Genomic DNA, 15386 nt, shown 5'->3' with positions numbered 1-15386 from the left:
ACCTCGTAAAGAGCCTTTAAAACTTGGATTATGAAGTATGTGTTTCTCATCACAGAAAAGGCGTAAGCTATACTGTACTAATTTAAAAAAAAGTTATAGTGTCTACATATACTTAACACGATAATTTGAGCAATTTTTTTTAAAATAAGTTGGAGTTAAAACTATAAGCAGTCTTGAATGTTTGGCAAAAACAGCAGAAAATATAGAGTTTACCTGTTTAAATTACTTTTGTTATTTTAATAACGCAGTTCAATTTGCGCGTCCTGCTTAGCCTGCTTAGCCTGCTTAGTTTTGTGTTTATTAAATAATTTGCACTCAGTTTAGATTTTTATTTTAAGTGATATTGCAACTTTTATTGAAAGCGTAATAACTTTTTTACCATTTATTGTGCACTGGTGTTTTGTCAAATTACGTCACGGATAGAATGGTTGAAAGCACTCTTGTGAGCGGCTTCACAGACGCGGATCACGTCGTTTTTATCGGTAAGAATACCTATTGACGTAACAATTGTTACACAACACATTTTGATATTGCGTAATAGTCTGTAAGTATATCCTTAAGGGTTGACCTTTTGCCGATTATGATTTAAAAACCCACAAACTAAGCACTTTAGAGGACAATAAACGGTTTCACGAATGACCAAAGAAGGATATCATATCCGTAAACTATTGATACCGAATTTTCAGAAAAGTTTATACAATTTGAATTTTTTTTCACTTTTTCGTTACTGTAATTTTCGATCTTTGCAAAGTTTTGTTTTTTCGCCAGTGTTTGTACAATAAAACTGCAACCAAAATTTTTCGCTTTGTAGGCATGCTCGTTCTCGCTGCATTTGTCGGAATCTATTACGCGATAAAAGACCGCAACAAGAGAGACATAGACACTTATAATTATGGCGGAAGAAACGTTTCCCCGGTATGTTGTATGCGACAAACTTTACCTAATATGTGCTCTCTAGAAAGTGGTCTCGTGAACTTTCTGAAGTCAGTGTCCTGGGGTCAAATTTCGACTGTAGAAAAGATTGATTGATTCAATTCAAGAGTAGCAATTGGAGTTGTCATGTGTATATATGAGCATAAATTTTTCTCTTTTTATCATTGCAGGTTCCATTGGGGCTGTCAAAAGCAGTTACGTATATATCGGCAATCACTTTGATTGGCTTTCCGACTGAATCCTACCTATACGGCTTGGTAGCCATTTGGTTCGCTTTTGGTTGCATTATACCAAATATTGTTGCTTGCCTTTACTATATACCTCTCATTCATAAGCTTCGATTGTACACAATGTTTGAGGTAATTGTGTTTTGATTTGAAACAAACGCGATTTTTGTATATTAATTGTGCTTTCAACTCTGGAAAAGACAAATAAAAATTTTTGTTTTTTCAAAACCGGTGCGATAATGAAAACGCCTAATATTAAAGTTTGTTTAAGGCAATTCAAACTGTTATTTTAGTATTTAGAATATCGCTTTGATGAACGCATTCGAAAGCTCGCCTCTTTTCTAAGCATCGTAAAAATGGTGAGTAATATGACGGTTAAAATCTTCACTGTTAAACAGGATCTCCATTTGTATCCGGTTTAATTCGCATCCTGTTGTTAAGAGTTTAACGTAGTCGAGCTTGTTTTTGTATGTAATGGCCGGGCCTTCGATAAAGTTACATAATTTTTCTTGCAGACGTTTTATATGGGCATCGCAGTATACTTGCCCGCTTTGGCTTTAAACGCTGTTACTCCAATGGGATTACAAACAACCATTCTATTGACAAGCGGGATTTGCACATTTTACACAGCATTAGTAAGTCAACCAGCGTTTTCCATAAACAAGAAAATAAAATAGCTACAAAAATAATGACAAGGACAGTAGTGAATGATGGACAGTGGCGGTGATGTGGAATTGCGAGGCTGTACAATGAAAGTATATGCATTGCTTTAGTTCTAAAAACAAGGCTTACAATTTGTCGTTTTGTTATTTATAACATAACAAAATCAGATTTGGACAGACACAAAAACACTTGAAAATGTGCATTGCATGACCAACAAAGAAAGTAAGAAGAAGCCTTATACTCAATCCATTGAAAAGCTACGCAAAGCAAAAGTTTTGTTGTTCGTAATTTAATTTTGATGAAGCTGTCTATATGTAGTGTCAAAAAAATTTGTTGTTATAACAGGAATGAAAACACTGGCTAGTTTTATTGATCATTACCGTCATTGCCTATTACCACAAATTTTATTACACCATTTTCTTGAGAGCCGATAATATATTGGCATTGAGAAAACAGCTATTTTATGTATTTTGTCTTTAAGGGTGGTATGAAAGCTGTTATTTGGACTGATGCGTTGCAAACCTTTATTATGTTTTCTGGTGGTCTTGCTGCTATGATCAAAATTGTTATCATGGTCGGCGGCACTAATGCGGTTTTGGAATCGCTGGAGAAAGGAGGTCGCTTAAACATGTGGGAGTGAGTGTCAAATTAAACAAACCGAATGGTTTTGGCATGCCAACAAAGAAACTAAAGTTAACGTCATATTTAAGCATTTATTTAAAACTATGCATTTTTTTCCTTTTTGTAAAACCTTTGCTTAAGATTTTTATGAGCTTTTAGGCTAAAGTAATTTATGCTTAAAATGGTTGTTATAGCAATTGAGGGTTTATAAAAAAAAAGTCTTTTATTGATCAAATCACGAATTGGCAGTAATAGCAAAAGTTCAATTTCTTTATCGCGTTATATCCGGTTTCCTGTTTTACTGTGTATGGACCAGGGGTGTTCAAACTACGGCCCTCGGTCCGACTGCGGCACGGCACCTGTTTATTATTGGTCCGCGGCCATCAACAAGCTCACACGTAACTTTGTATCAAAGATAAAGAAATACAAAACAAACGTTGAAAGTTTAAGTCTAACAAACTTTATTTCAATATGGTTTACATAAAACTGTTCAACTTCACACTATTCACGTCCAAATTATTTTTCGAAGCATTTAGTGGTAATTTTTAACGTGCATTCGTTAATTGTAAGGTGACCTAAGTTACAGCATGTTATTGAACAGATATTGTGTAGAAAATTAAAATTTATGTATCACAAGAACTTTGCAATACCGTATTAGATTTTTTTATTGCTTTGCGTGATATTTTTCTCGGCCTACTATTTAACGTTTTCAGTTAGAAAATAAATTTTGCCTCCAATGCTCTTGTTCATGGTCTTAACGATATTCATTGCGTTGTAGGCAAAGCAGCGATCTTTACACATAGTGAGTGGCCTGGACACTGGTTAAAATTTTTGCACATGGCCCTCAGTGATAAAAGTTTGGACAGCCCTGGTATAGACTATAGTTTACTTTAAATCAGTGAATCGAAACTCTTTGTCAATAAAAAAAATGTGCGGCATCCTAAATAGCTTACCAATTTTAATTTTGGCATTGTTTTGGAACAAGCTGTTTAGCGGTAATATGACAAAGATCTACAGTACTTTAGAGCTTTTAAAACAAAACGAAGTTGTTTCATTTCAATGTGAAGTTAGACACTGTTTTTCTCTAACAAGTTTGGCAATATTCGGTGAGATGGACGATGTAGTATTGCGAAGCGAGTTTTCCGTATGGGTGTCAGAAATTAGTAAACAAACAATAAATGCCAATTTCTCGGAATGTAAGTTCGCCATAAATTACGTAGGCAATTCAGTTGATAATACAAGTTATTTCGAAAATTCCGCGCGGGCCACTCAGAACCTTCACGCGGGCCACGGGTTGGACACCCCTGCCGTAAACTGTGCAAATTACAGCGGCGCTATACAACGATGGAAGGTTAACATCTTGTGCTCGTTTGTTTTCACATTTTAAAATAAACATGTTTGTTGTAGTTTCAACTTAGATCCTACCCTCCAAAGAACATTCTGGACCATATTTATCGGTTACAATATCAACCTAAGCCATGCTATGTGCGTACGCCAAGCCACAGGGCAGCGATACTTATCGTGCAAATCGATTAACCACGCCAGAATGTGAGTGTTTTCTGTTCTTCATTTTTTTACTTAATAGTTAATGCCTTATTACAGTGATTAGTTAGAAGTCGTGTTAATTTTTGACAACCTTATTTTCAGGGCTGCGATCATTTCAGTTTTTCCCACCATGCTTTTTACCCTCGTGGCTGTCTTTAGCGGATGTGCAGCTTACGCTTACTACGAAACTTGTGATCCTTTACAGTCGGGGAAAATTACTAAATATGACCAGCTCATGCCGCATTTGGTGTCTGAAGTTTTCCATAGTACACCTGGTATGACTGGGCTTTTTGTTTCAGCTGCTTTTAGCGGCACACTAAGGTATGTGTGAGAAGTTTGAAATTAGCCGGTAATTTACGGGTTTATAAAAAGCATTGATCATGATGTGAAAACAATCTATTCTTCAAGAGACGCAAACCTATAAACAGATTTACAAATTGTTTTTCAGCACCGTATCATCGGGAATCAACTCTCTTGGTTCTCTTATTTTGGAAGACTTCATCGTCCCGAGTAAACGAAGTTTATCAGAAGCATCTAGGGTGGCTATCAGTAAAACTATAGGTACGCAACCAAAACTTGTTTTTAACAGCAAACTTCAGCTATATGCTATATAGTATATAGTTACAACAATTTAATAAAGTATGACGTACCCTATACAGCGGTCGGTCTAGGATGCCTTGTACTAGCTATGGCATTCCTAACTGAGACCATGAGCGGCACCATTGTATCTATTGGAACCTCATTAGATGGATCGGCAAGTGGACCATTGTTGGCACTTTTTACGCTGGGTATATTCTTTCCTTGGACAAATACCATAGTGAGTGTAATGTTTGAAACTACAGTAAGAAAAATTTCTCAATTGATAACCATTTTTGAAAATAAAGCTGTGTTGTAACAATTACAACCAAACGTTTTTGCTGGCTGTAATGACCAAGTGTTGGAATCTTTAGAAGTATTACAGCTGGTGTTGAGCTACACTTATAGTTCATGGCTACGTGGTTGTAGCTTAACTTTTTCTGGCTGTACTTAATGAGTCTCGTATCTATCGGTTGTGAAATCTTTCGCAGTCAGAATTCTGATAATATTGAACTTGCATTCAACTAGTCAAAGCTTGTCAATATAAATTTTCATTTTATTGACATTGCAATATATTCCAATTCCACCAAAGACTAGGAAAAACATCACGAAACACTGGATTGAGTACTAAATTGATGAATGTCCTAATTAGACTGGGTTACACTAGAAGAGTAGTAATAATAATTATGAGTTACTTAGAGTCCCAACCCATAACAATATAAACAGTTTTTCTGGTTAGTACAGGAAGACATGCAAAGTCGTAACCAAGTCTTAAAACTCGAGTCGCAAGTCAAGTCGAGTCATTTACATTTTAAGACTCAAGTAAGTCGAGTCTGCTAGTACAAGTGACTCGAGTTAAGATTTTTTGGATAATAACTCAAGTCGAGTCGATTATAATCAAAACCAAGCCAACAAAAGTCAAAATATCTTTTCCATCAACCACAAACGTTTAGGAGTATTGCAGAATTTTCTTCATTTGGCTGCAACGTACGCATTCGTAGACAAATAAAATCATTTTAAGTTACACTTTAATGTATTCTGACTAAAAACTAAAAATTCGTTTTACTTTAATGCTGAAACATAATCAACAAGACCCGACTCGAGCGAAGCCGAGTCATTTTAAAGGATGGCTCAAGTCAAGTCATTTTTGTACTTTCTTAGAAAGGGACTTGAGTCAAGTCGAGTCTTTGAAAAAAGTGACTACATTCCAGTCACTAACTCGAGTCATTACGACTCTGAAGACACGTCACAAAGAAATAAACGTATAAGCGACACGAAGCGCAGCCGCTAGAAAACGTTCGACAGGAAACTGCGATCAGTTTAGAGAAGCGACATGTTACGACATTTGACAGGAAGTTTATATCTTGCGAGAAAACGCAAACATAGTTATTAAAATCATATAATTTTACTTGATATTTGTTTCACTGTTTGTTTGCAATTTTGCATACTTCTAAGTTATACGTTATTCAACGATAAGAAAGCAAATTATAACCTTTTGTTGATAGGGTGCACTTGTCGGATTGGTAGTTGGAATGGCAATGGCTGGCTGGATTTCAGTCAGCGCAATTGTATATGGAATCCCACCGGAAATGAAAAGGTTGTTGCCAATATCCACCAATAATTGCACAAATCCAGGAAACCAGACTTGGCTTGGGATCAGTTCATTGAAGAACGGAGTCTGGAATCTGACGACATCGACACCAATCCAAGAAGAGTAAGTGAAAAAAATAGAAGAGCAGTTGTTTGGTTGAGATATTTTGTTAGGCGTAACTAGCAAAATAGATATTGTATTGTTAACTTTTTTGATTTCAATGTTGAGTATTTTGCGTTTGATATTAAATATGTTTATTATTGCAGACAATCCTACACGTGGTTTCCAGTATCATTCATGTATCACAGTGCAATCGGATTTGCCATTACAATAATTGTAGGGTTATTAGTATCATTTGCAACGGGTTAGTCTTTCTTTATGATAACCAAGTATAGGCCTAATAAGTTATAAGCTATAACGAAACAAGATTAAGACTAACTTGGAATTTCTCTTTTGCAGGAGCAAATGACCCTGCGAAAAGCGATCCGAAATATTTCCTGCCTGTCGTGGATAATCCAATGCTTCCAAAAAAAATAATAAAGTTCTTTCGTTTTGGTGTTCCGGAAGTGAAAAAGGAAACACGTTCAGAGTCGGACGAAATGATAAAACTGTGCCGTGTAAAAAATGAAGAAGTCGATGATTCAATTACTAGCAGTAACTCTACAAGCGAAGACAATGTAAAAGAATATGCATGATTAGATACGACAACAATGCTGCTCTCAATTCATTCCCGGCTTCCTTCCGTTTTTTGGACAAATGTTGTTTAAAATTGTTAGAAAATGCCAAATTATATGGACGTTATTCGTTAAAACAATACAAGACTCCTGTCTTGTACAATGTTATGGGTTTAATACATGTTATGGGAATGGTAAACTCAATTCTGTTTGTAAAAGTTTGGAAACTCTCGTCTCTATTCTTCTACCGCTTGTTACTCTATTTTGCTGCTTATGAAGCTGGGGTGAACACGCTCTTCAAGGAGATATTGATTAACAGAGTTATTAAAGATAACTTATATAATTAATATAACGTTATAAGTTTTCGGATACGTTACAAAGGTAAATTATAATGTAAGAAAAATATTTAGTTAGCATTTACAATCAATTACTCAGTGAGTAACAAGCATTTCTTTTTTTTAAATGTTATATTTATTTCCAGTAGTCCTATACCTGGAATATCGCTTTGATGTAAAATGAGAAATATGGCTTCAGCATGATAACACCGGTAGGCTATGTACGCTTAGGTTATAAAGATACCATATGTAAAAACACATTGGTTTATTGAATAAACTTGTAAGGGTACTTGGTAAGACGAATGTACAAAATGTAGAGGAAAGTCGACCACGATGGGATATACCCTTGATGGGACAGAGCAATAATTTTTCAGCCACACGGTGGCACAAAATTGACTATTGTTTTAAGTCCATCACATTGCCTCTTTTCTTTTGACATATTGACCAAAAACAAACTTTCTGTTGAGTTTTGAGCTATTTTAAAAAGAAAGGACCCAAATTTTAATTTCTGCCAGGACCTTGCTGCTCCATAATTAGGTTTTAGTTTGATGTTGCAGTTGATTTCTTTTTTGCTATAGCTTAGGCCTATTAATAATCAAAAGACATGAGTTAGCTGTCACGCAAACGTGACAACAGTTGGCAAATTTAGCGGTTTGTCATTCAGGAACAGTTTGTGGACAGTGCATGACATGATAGCCTATAGACATGATAACCTATAGCCTACTCTTAAGATGGACAAATTGTCCCAATTTAGGAATGTGCATCATATCTCTATGGTGTTGATTATTTTTATAACGTTCGACTTAGTTTGGATCAAAACGTTCGTTTTTTGTACCAGGTTAAATACAAATTTAAACAAATTTCAGAAGTTATTACAATGCGAACCAGTAAATAAAAAACGCGTAAGGTTTTAAGTTATAGAAAAAACACGACGTCTCGTCTGCTATCGGAAATATCAAATTTGTTTATCCACAAAGCCTGACGCGCTTCTCATATTTTAGAAATCCTTTTATAGAATGGAAAAAAATCAATTTAAAAAAGACAGTACACAACGCAGCCAAAAACGAGTAGTAGCATCATTAAATGAAAATTAGTTATTGAACTACGAAGGCTATACACAAAATGTAAACAAAATACTTAGACGTTATGTGGCCTATGTAATAAGCAAAATTTGTGAAAGTTTGGCTGCCATAATTTGCTTAGGACTTCTTTTCATGTTTAACAACGACGGCATTGATTTTTAGAAGACCATCTTTCGTTGTTTGACCAATCAATTTATTTGCCGTTTTACTCGGGCTAATCTTTTACCTTTATTTTTTCAGTTTTCTATTTATTTTAATTTTTTTAATTTTTTTGTTTTTTTTTCTATTTATTTAATTTACTTTTTCTATTTATGTATCCTACATAAATACTGTACATCTTTGTAGTCGATACATTTTTTTCAACGCTTACAGCCGCGTTATTAGATTGATTTCTCCAATTCCAACTAGACACATTTTCTTTTTTCTTATTGCCATACTCGCGTTTTGTCATTAACTGTGCAGAGCGAAAGTTAGGATGCTAATTGTTGTAATTATAGCACAATAAAACCCATGTTCACGAACAGTTAACGAGCAGGAAAAGTGGCAAAGTCCAAGGGCTTAAAACATGCAAGATAGCAATAATACAATTGTTGCTGTAAGATAGTTGGTTAGCATGGCCACCAAACCCACAAAATAATTCATCTCGGTTACCTCCATAAAATGGAGTTACAGCGTCGACCTAAACATCTGCATACAAACATATTTATTGTTTTGGCTCATGTATTTGTTTTGGGCATGAGCTAATGTCATTGGAAAACGTCCAAAACAAGCGTACACACGCTCCAGAAGTTTTAAATATCGTCGTATATTATGTTGTAATAATTGCCGTATTGTCTGGCTTAAGTAGCCTTTGTTTACCATTGACACAGAATCGATCAGGAACGCGAAGTGGATTTTTCTCTTTCAGCCATTGTAACAATGCTATTGTGAGTGTGTGGAGCGGCACGGCGGACATTGGCGAACGTGAAAAGGTGATGTGAACAGTCCGTAGTAACAGTGGCAGTGAAACGCAGATGTATATTCAGCCGAAAAATGACATATAGTAATACAGTACTGCATTAGCCAGATTAAGTTATTATGTATAAGTACAATGGCAAAGAATTATGGAATTGTAACAGCTAATCTTGAAGGTTTTTTCACCTTTAAATAAAATATTTATTATAATTTCCATTCGTACAAAACTTCAAGGCAACCTAATATTGACACTGCCCTGCCCTAACTAAAGCAAACGGAATTAATCTCTTTCGCATATCAGCGCTTACGAGATGGTAAAATAGTTTTATTTAAATAACTGAATGGCTTTAATGAAAAACAACAGCAATACAGATACTACAAAGAATATACCACAGAATTAGGCATGCTACATATTAAACCTGCACATGAATAAATTACCGCACTGTAACTGTATTGTGGGAAACCTATGTGCATGGTATAACAATGGAAACAAGTGAAAAACCTTACTTTAACTGTTTTTTTATCACATGAGTAATATGAATAACCACTTTGCCTTCCTAGTAGAGCTCGAACGTAATGTTGGATTAATTTGACTTCTTGCATCAAGATGACGATAGGATCGTTCCACAGTCCGCAGAATTTCACACAAATGTCACTGGAGGAGAGGGAGAAACTTTACAGTGATGGTGATGCTCGATACACGGCTTTTTCTCCCCGACCAGAAACGAGGCTGGCTCTACAGAAGTCACCAACTACAGACACAAAAATATGTTTTAATCATAAGTAAGTAATTATTACATTTTGATACCAAATGCTGAGTTCATTATAGTCAAAATTTATAATTGATGTTTATGGTAATAAATACTAATCACCTTTCAAACAAGGTAAGCACTGACCAGCTAGAAACCGGTAGATGGGATAAAAGTTAGAAAGTGTTGTACTAGTACCGATACAGTTACAGTCAAAGTTTACAGTTACATTAAAACAGATAAACTACACAAGTATATTGTTGTAAATGCATTCATTTCTTGCCTTTAGACTGAGGACATTTCGTGATGAATCGACCATAATATATCCTCTCACTTCATACCAAACTTGGATGGATGCCGGTAAGCTTGAGCCCGTGTTCCCAGACAGACCTGACCCAGACTACAACGCCAATGTATGGAGGCATTTCAGTAGCCGTGAGCAAGCTGAGTGGAAGCCTTCAGAAAGAGGGGTTTCCACACTTGTGGCATCTATGTATCCGCTGAGTATTCCTCCTCCTTCTCGCATGGGTGGCTTCACTTATGCACGATTTATTCAGTATGGAGATATATTTCGCAATCACCTTCTTAAGGAAAAAAAAATTACATGGACTGAAAAAGAATTGGCGGTGAGATACAAAACAGCGACTTAATATTCACATAACTTTAATAATGTTGGGATAGGTCAAGTTTTGTTAATAAAATATTGCTTTAGGAAATGAAAAGATTAAACGCCTTTTCTGAGGCAAGAGTCCCTCCTACTGATGATAAAGGTAGGATTCTTCCTCCACTTTCATACAGAAGATTAAAAGCTCAAGGAAGAATCAAACACCTCCCAATGTCTTTACAAAACAGGTTATAGCAAGTCAACTGATCAATTTCTCTTTTTACCCCAGTTTCACAGATCTAATTTAGGTTATAACTCTTCAAAATAATTACCTACAAAATACAAACAGGCCAAATATTTAAAATTTTGTTCAAGTCACTAACCAATGATAGAGAATATACTGATAGGTAATAATATCTGTACACAAATTACATACTGTATATTATCTAGTTTTTGTTTGATTTGTAAACACCAATATGTGTACTATATTGGGATTCTGTTATGTTCTGTGTCTGCATTTTACACCACTAAAAATTATCTAGAGGTATTTTTTGTGCTCCTATGCACATCATATGTATCATACATTTGTAAAACCTCCATTAAACCCACTTTGTTCACCTGAACTTTAGTCATAGATACCAGATCAACCAAAAAGATGCATCAGAAAATGGAGGCAGGTCAGATAAACATTCGGACACTGCTTCACTTGCATCTAGGAACACTAGCTTACGTCACAAAGGATTATTGTGGAAGTTTTCATACAAGTTAAACAATCCAGAATATGATAATGTAAGGCTATATAAATTTATTTTAATTATTAGGGTTGCACCAATGAATTGGCACAAAATATCAGTATTAAGTTCTCACTTGCCATTTAGCCAATTATTTTCCTGTTGGCTGATTAAACAGCTTTAACATTTGGACATTTGTAAAGTTGTCTTAATCAGGCTAACGTGAAAATCTTCATAGCAAGCTGGACACAATGAGATATGCAGCAATCTCATGAACGTTTAAATAAGTTCATTCATTATTGTTAGATGCTTTCATTCAAGTCTCCTGCAGACGGGTTGATAAGCCTATTTGCTTATTGGTGTTTCCTTGTTAAATATACAATTTATTATGAATTTATTCTATATTTCTGCATTTTGCTTTATGTTCAATTAGCTTGATAAACCTATGATAGCGAAAAATGAGTTTAAAGACTTACAAAACTCTTTGATTAACTGTAATGTTATTTGTCGTTTATTGTCAATTTAACCAGTTTTAGTAACCAAGTTTAGTTAAATCAGCATCACTTGTGTTTTAGGCAAAAGAAACACAGATGGAAAAAGAGAGGTGGAAATTACAAAATAGCAAGATGCGTCAATTGAGAAAACAAGCCTTGCAGCAAGAACTTTTGGCAAGCTATTAACAGCATAAACATGAGATTATCAGCTGAACAAATTCTACCTTTCCAACTGACCTGTATTCTGCTTTGTTGTACTTTTACAAATGTAGATTACTGCGATGCTGTAGGTGCTATTTTGAGCCCACAATGTTAGTGTTTATGTAATAGTGAAATACATTTATTGCAAATATCAGCGGAATTAAAATAATCGATTAATTATTACTTTTTACAAAGATGTTGCCTTAACAAGTAGACGCCTGCTCAAGAATATAACATTAATTGCTTTTAGTCAAAATTAGATTGATGACAAAAAGTTGATGCATAAAAATGAAATGTCTTTCTATGTTTGTTGACTACCTATTTCTTGAATCCTAATAAAGAAAAGACAGGAAAAGTTTTGTCATGTTAACATTTCATTGTGCTGAATTGGAAGTTATTTTTATATTTTTACTGTCATGTAAGGTTACAATGAAATTGCAAACACTAACTGTCATATTAGCAACACAAGATCACAGTAAAATTAACCTTTAGCAGTACTTACAGCTTTTCCATCTGGTTGCAACAAGTCAGCATGGTATGATAATGAAAACTTCACCAATATCCAATACCTTTACTTGGGTAGGCTGGGTTCACCCGTAAGTAACAAATATATAGCAGACAAAGCCGTGACATACTATAACACAGGTAACAGAAATACAATTTCAGTCTACATCTGAACAAAAGAAATACATCAAAATTAAAGAGCATTGTAGAATACAACTACGAACTATGAACTTCATAATAGATACGGAAAACATCCATATTTTAAATGAAAACTTAATTTTTACCAGGATGGTGAACGTAGAAATAACTGAATTTAGTATTGAAAAAGTAAAAATACCTAAACACTTCAAAGGTCAAAGATATAAAATACGATATTGAAATGTGGTCAAAACAAGTGTAGTAGTTACAAGCATGGCATTACTGCAGAAGCAACAAGCAGTACGCATACAGCAGACCAATGATGCTTATCCAATGGCCGCTCCACGTCAATAACTAAAAATAACTGATTAAATCAACAGATGACATCAACACCACCAAAACGGAAAACCATTTCTCAAAAAGAAAGTGCTGTGCATGGTATCAGATTAAAGTATTATATACATGTAATTACAAGTTTCTCAGATCTCAGCAATGTATTTTCGTACTTGAACAAGTGCAGTAGTTTCTGAATGACAAATTTAGCAGGCAGTTCAATTTCATTGGCACATCTTTTACGTTCAGTTCTAAGAAACTTCATTGGTGCCATAATTCGCAATCTTTCACAACAAATTTATATACAATTAAATATCAAACCGAGAAATTTATGGAACCCTAAATAACTATTTAAGTTGTTTTCTTGTTGTATAGAAATGCTGGTGAAAAAATTGTACACCAGGAAACCAGGTCATTAAAAGTGGATGTTATAAAGTTTCTTTATGTAACTTACACCAGGTCATGTCACTAAATTCATTGAGCAACAGTTAAAAACAAGCATATTGTAGAACATTATCTAAACAGAAAAGTACATAAAATTTGTTCAGTATTTAAAGCTTTGGTCAATTAGCACCTTTTAAGATATTATTCACCGCCAGTCCAAACATTGCCACACCTACTAATATAACTAAATTGATTAGGCCACGATTGGCTTCTTGTGGATCTTGTCTACGATTGATATCAGGAGTCTGTGGGGTGTCTGAGCCACCCGTCAAGTTTGTGGTTGAACTCTCATTTTGGGCATCGAGGGGTAACCTTCCATGATTTGCCTCAGCTATAGCTTTATTTATTTCTTTGACAATGTCTGGAAACAGTTCACAGAAAGTTTCGTTTTTGAGGTTGAAGAGTCTACTACACTTAGCAAGGTTCTGCTTTGTATATACCGAAGTTTCCACTGATCCCAAAGTAGGTGTTTCTTCAACCATAAAGCTAAGAAGTCCGGTTAAAATAGTTGTCACGGACCAAGCTGGATTCCATGTGTCTGGATGAAAGTCACTTATGGATAAGCATAAGCGTTGGTTGCACTTGAATCTTCCACTTGGCGTAATCATGTATATCGATGGTGGCTTGAACGGGAACTCACGTGGAAAAACTAGCTTTCCATGGTAAAAACCACCATAGTATGGGGTGTCATCAGGGCCTCGTACCTGTCAACAACGAAACATTAAAACTACATTTTACATCAAATTTTTAAGTTTGTACAACCATTTACCACAAGTTGACATATTTCCGAATTCTTACCACATAATGCCACTCCAATATATTGGATGGTAAAGGTTCAGCAGTAACAAATGGAACTGGATCTCTCTTCAAGCGATTGTAATCTTGCTTTAACCTTTGCGTAGCAGTAATGGGGACCTTTGATCGTTTAGAAGACATTACAATAAACTACTACTGGTGCGCTGTGGGCAACTACAAAAAAATTAATAACACAAACATTAGGCAACACAATTATCACAACTTCACAAAATGCATAAACTTTTAGTAAAAAAAATACGTTACTCATGTTGGAAAAAATGCCCTGCAGTTTACAGAGCTCGACACAAACCATAAATTTATTATTATCATTATGTAGGTAAAATAGTCCTACTTATTGCTGAAGATTTTATTACATAATGTTTCGTATGGCATATTCTTCCAAGCATACAACATTTACGCCTAATTTTATGGCAACACCATACGTACATGGCCCACGCCAATTACTTCAATTCTATAGAGTTTATGATTTATACAGTATATATAGAACCAGTGACAAGATAAAGTGACTGCATATCTTGACTTTATTTGATCAAAGAATGAAGTGGCGTGCTTTCCAAGTTTTTGTTACAGGGTGCTTGAGCAAATGTGGTGCAAGTTAAGTTAAATATGCTAAAATACATTAAAACTATTACAACACAATGAAATATATTTTACAAATAACAAAAATGCAATCAGATTTATTTTTATGTATATACATTACAGACCTACTATGAAGTATATTAGTTTTTGTAACTCCCGAATTTTTAGTCCTATTACATTTAGGTTTAGGGTCAAACCAAATTGGAAAGTTTGGTGTATGCAAGCATATGGTTCATCTTCATGCATGCAAAGACTTTGGTAGGTACAAGGCTAGTTTATGTATAAAAAATAATTATAAAGAGAAATGTAGCTTCAAAAAAAGCTGTCGTATTTATAAAATAAACCAGCATTGCTTTTAGTGGTTTCAATTTATAGACTTAGTTCTGTAATTGTATGACCTCCTACGAGTACAATTCAACATACTAAACAGCAGCAAGTGACCAAAGCGCAACATAGACCACAATTAGTGAATCACTTAAATCTCGATATTGGCTTTAAAATATTTGTGTAAAGTAATTACATAGATTTCAAACAAACAAAAAAATAACAGCAAAGTTCAAATCAAAGTTTAACAAAAATTGGCAAGCAATTT

At 34.8% G+C, this 15386-nt stretch overlaps 3 protein-coding genes across 4 annotated transcripts; 2 read left to right on the top strand and 1 right to left on the bottom strand.

Moving 5' to 3' along the window:
• The first annotated feature begins 344 nt into the window (after positions 1–344).
• LOC143445491 (sodium-coupled monocarboxylate transporter 1-like) lies at positions 345–7005 on the top strand. Its single transcript, XM_076944630.1, has 13 exons — positions 345–482; positions 812–915; positions 1104–1292; positions 1454–1519; positions 1676–1795; positions 2305–2459; positions 3852–3992; positions 4092–4310; positions 4438–4550; positions 4649–4806; positions 6071–6279; positions 6423–6520; positions 6616–7005. The coding sequence occupies exons 1-13, from the start codon at positions 425–427 to the stop codon at positions 6849–6851; spliced, it is 1866 nt and encodes a 621-aa protein (XP_076800745.1). The 5' UTR covers positions 345–424; the 3' UTR covers positions 6852–7005.
• A 2208-nt stretch (positions 7006–9213) lies between these two features.
• On the top strand, positions 9214–12329 carry LOC143445499 (testis-expressed protein 52-like). 2 transcript variants are annotated; one of them, XM_076944644.1, is made up of 5 exons: positions 9218–9984; positions 10240–10576; positions 10663–10802; positions 11184–11343; positions 11861–12329. In XM_076944644.1, the coding sequence occupies exons 1-5, from the start codon at positions 9809–9811 to the stop codon at positions 11963–11965; spliced, it is 918 nt and encodes a 305-aa protein (XP_076800759.1). In that variant the 5' UTR covers positions 9218–9808; the 3' UTR covers positions 11966–12329. The 2 variants fall into 2 exon arrangements, with proteins under 2 accessions (XP_076800758.1, XP_076800759.1); XM_076944643.1 differs by having other exon boundaries at positions 9214–9984; positions 11184–12329.
• Positions 12330–12652: 323 nt separating this feature from the next.
• LOC143445502 (ubiquitin-conjugating enzyme E2 J2-like) lies at positions 12653–15070 on the bottom strand. Its single transcript, XM_076944647.1, has 2 exons — positions 14198–15070; positions 12653–14103 (listed from the first exon to the last, which is right to left on the bottom strand). The coding sequence occupies exons 1-2, from the start codon at positions 14333–14335 to the stop codon at positions 13519–13521; spliced, it is 723 nt and encodes a 240-aa protein (XP_076800762.1). The 5' UTR covers positions 14336–15070; the 3' UTR covers positions 12653–13518.
• Between the last annotated feature and the right edge of the window lie 316 nt (positions 15071–15386).

This window comes from Clavelina lepadiformis, chromosome 2 (genome assembly GCF_947623445.1).
Source record: "Clavelina lepadiformis chromosome 2, kaClaLepa1.1, whole genome shotgun sequence".
In the NCBI taxonomy this organism is placed as follows: Eukaryota; Metazoa; Chordata; class Ascidiacea; order Aplousobranchia; family Clavelinidae; genus Clavelina; species Clavelina lepadiformis.
The sequence above is the reverse complement of the archived record's forward strand: the minus strand, read 5'-3'. Positions and strand labels throughout refer to the sequence as shown.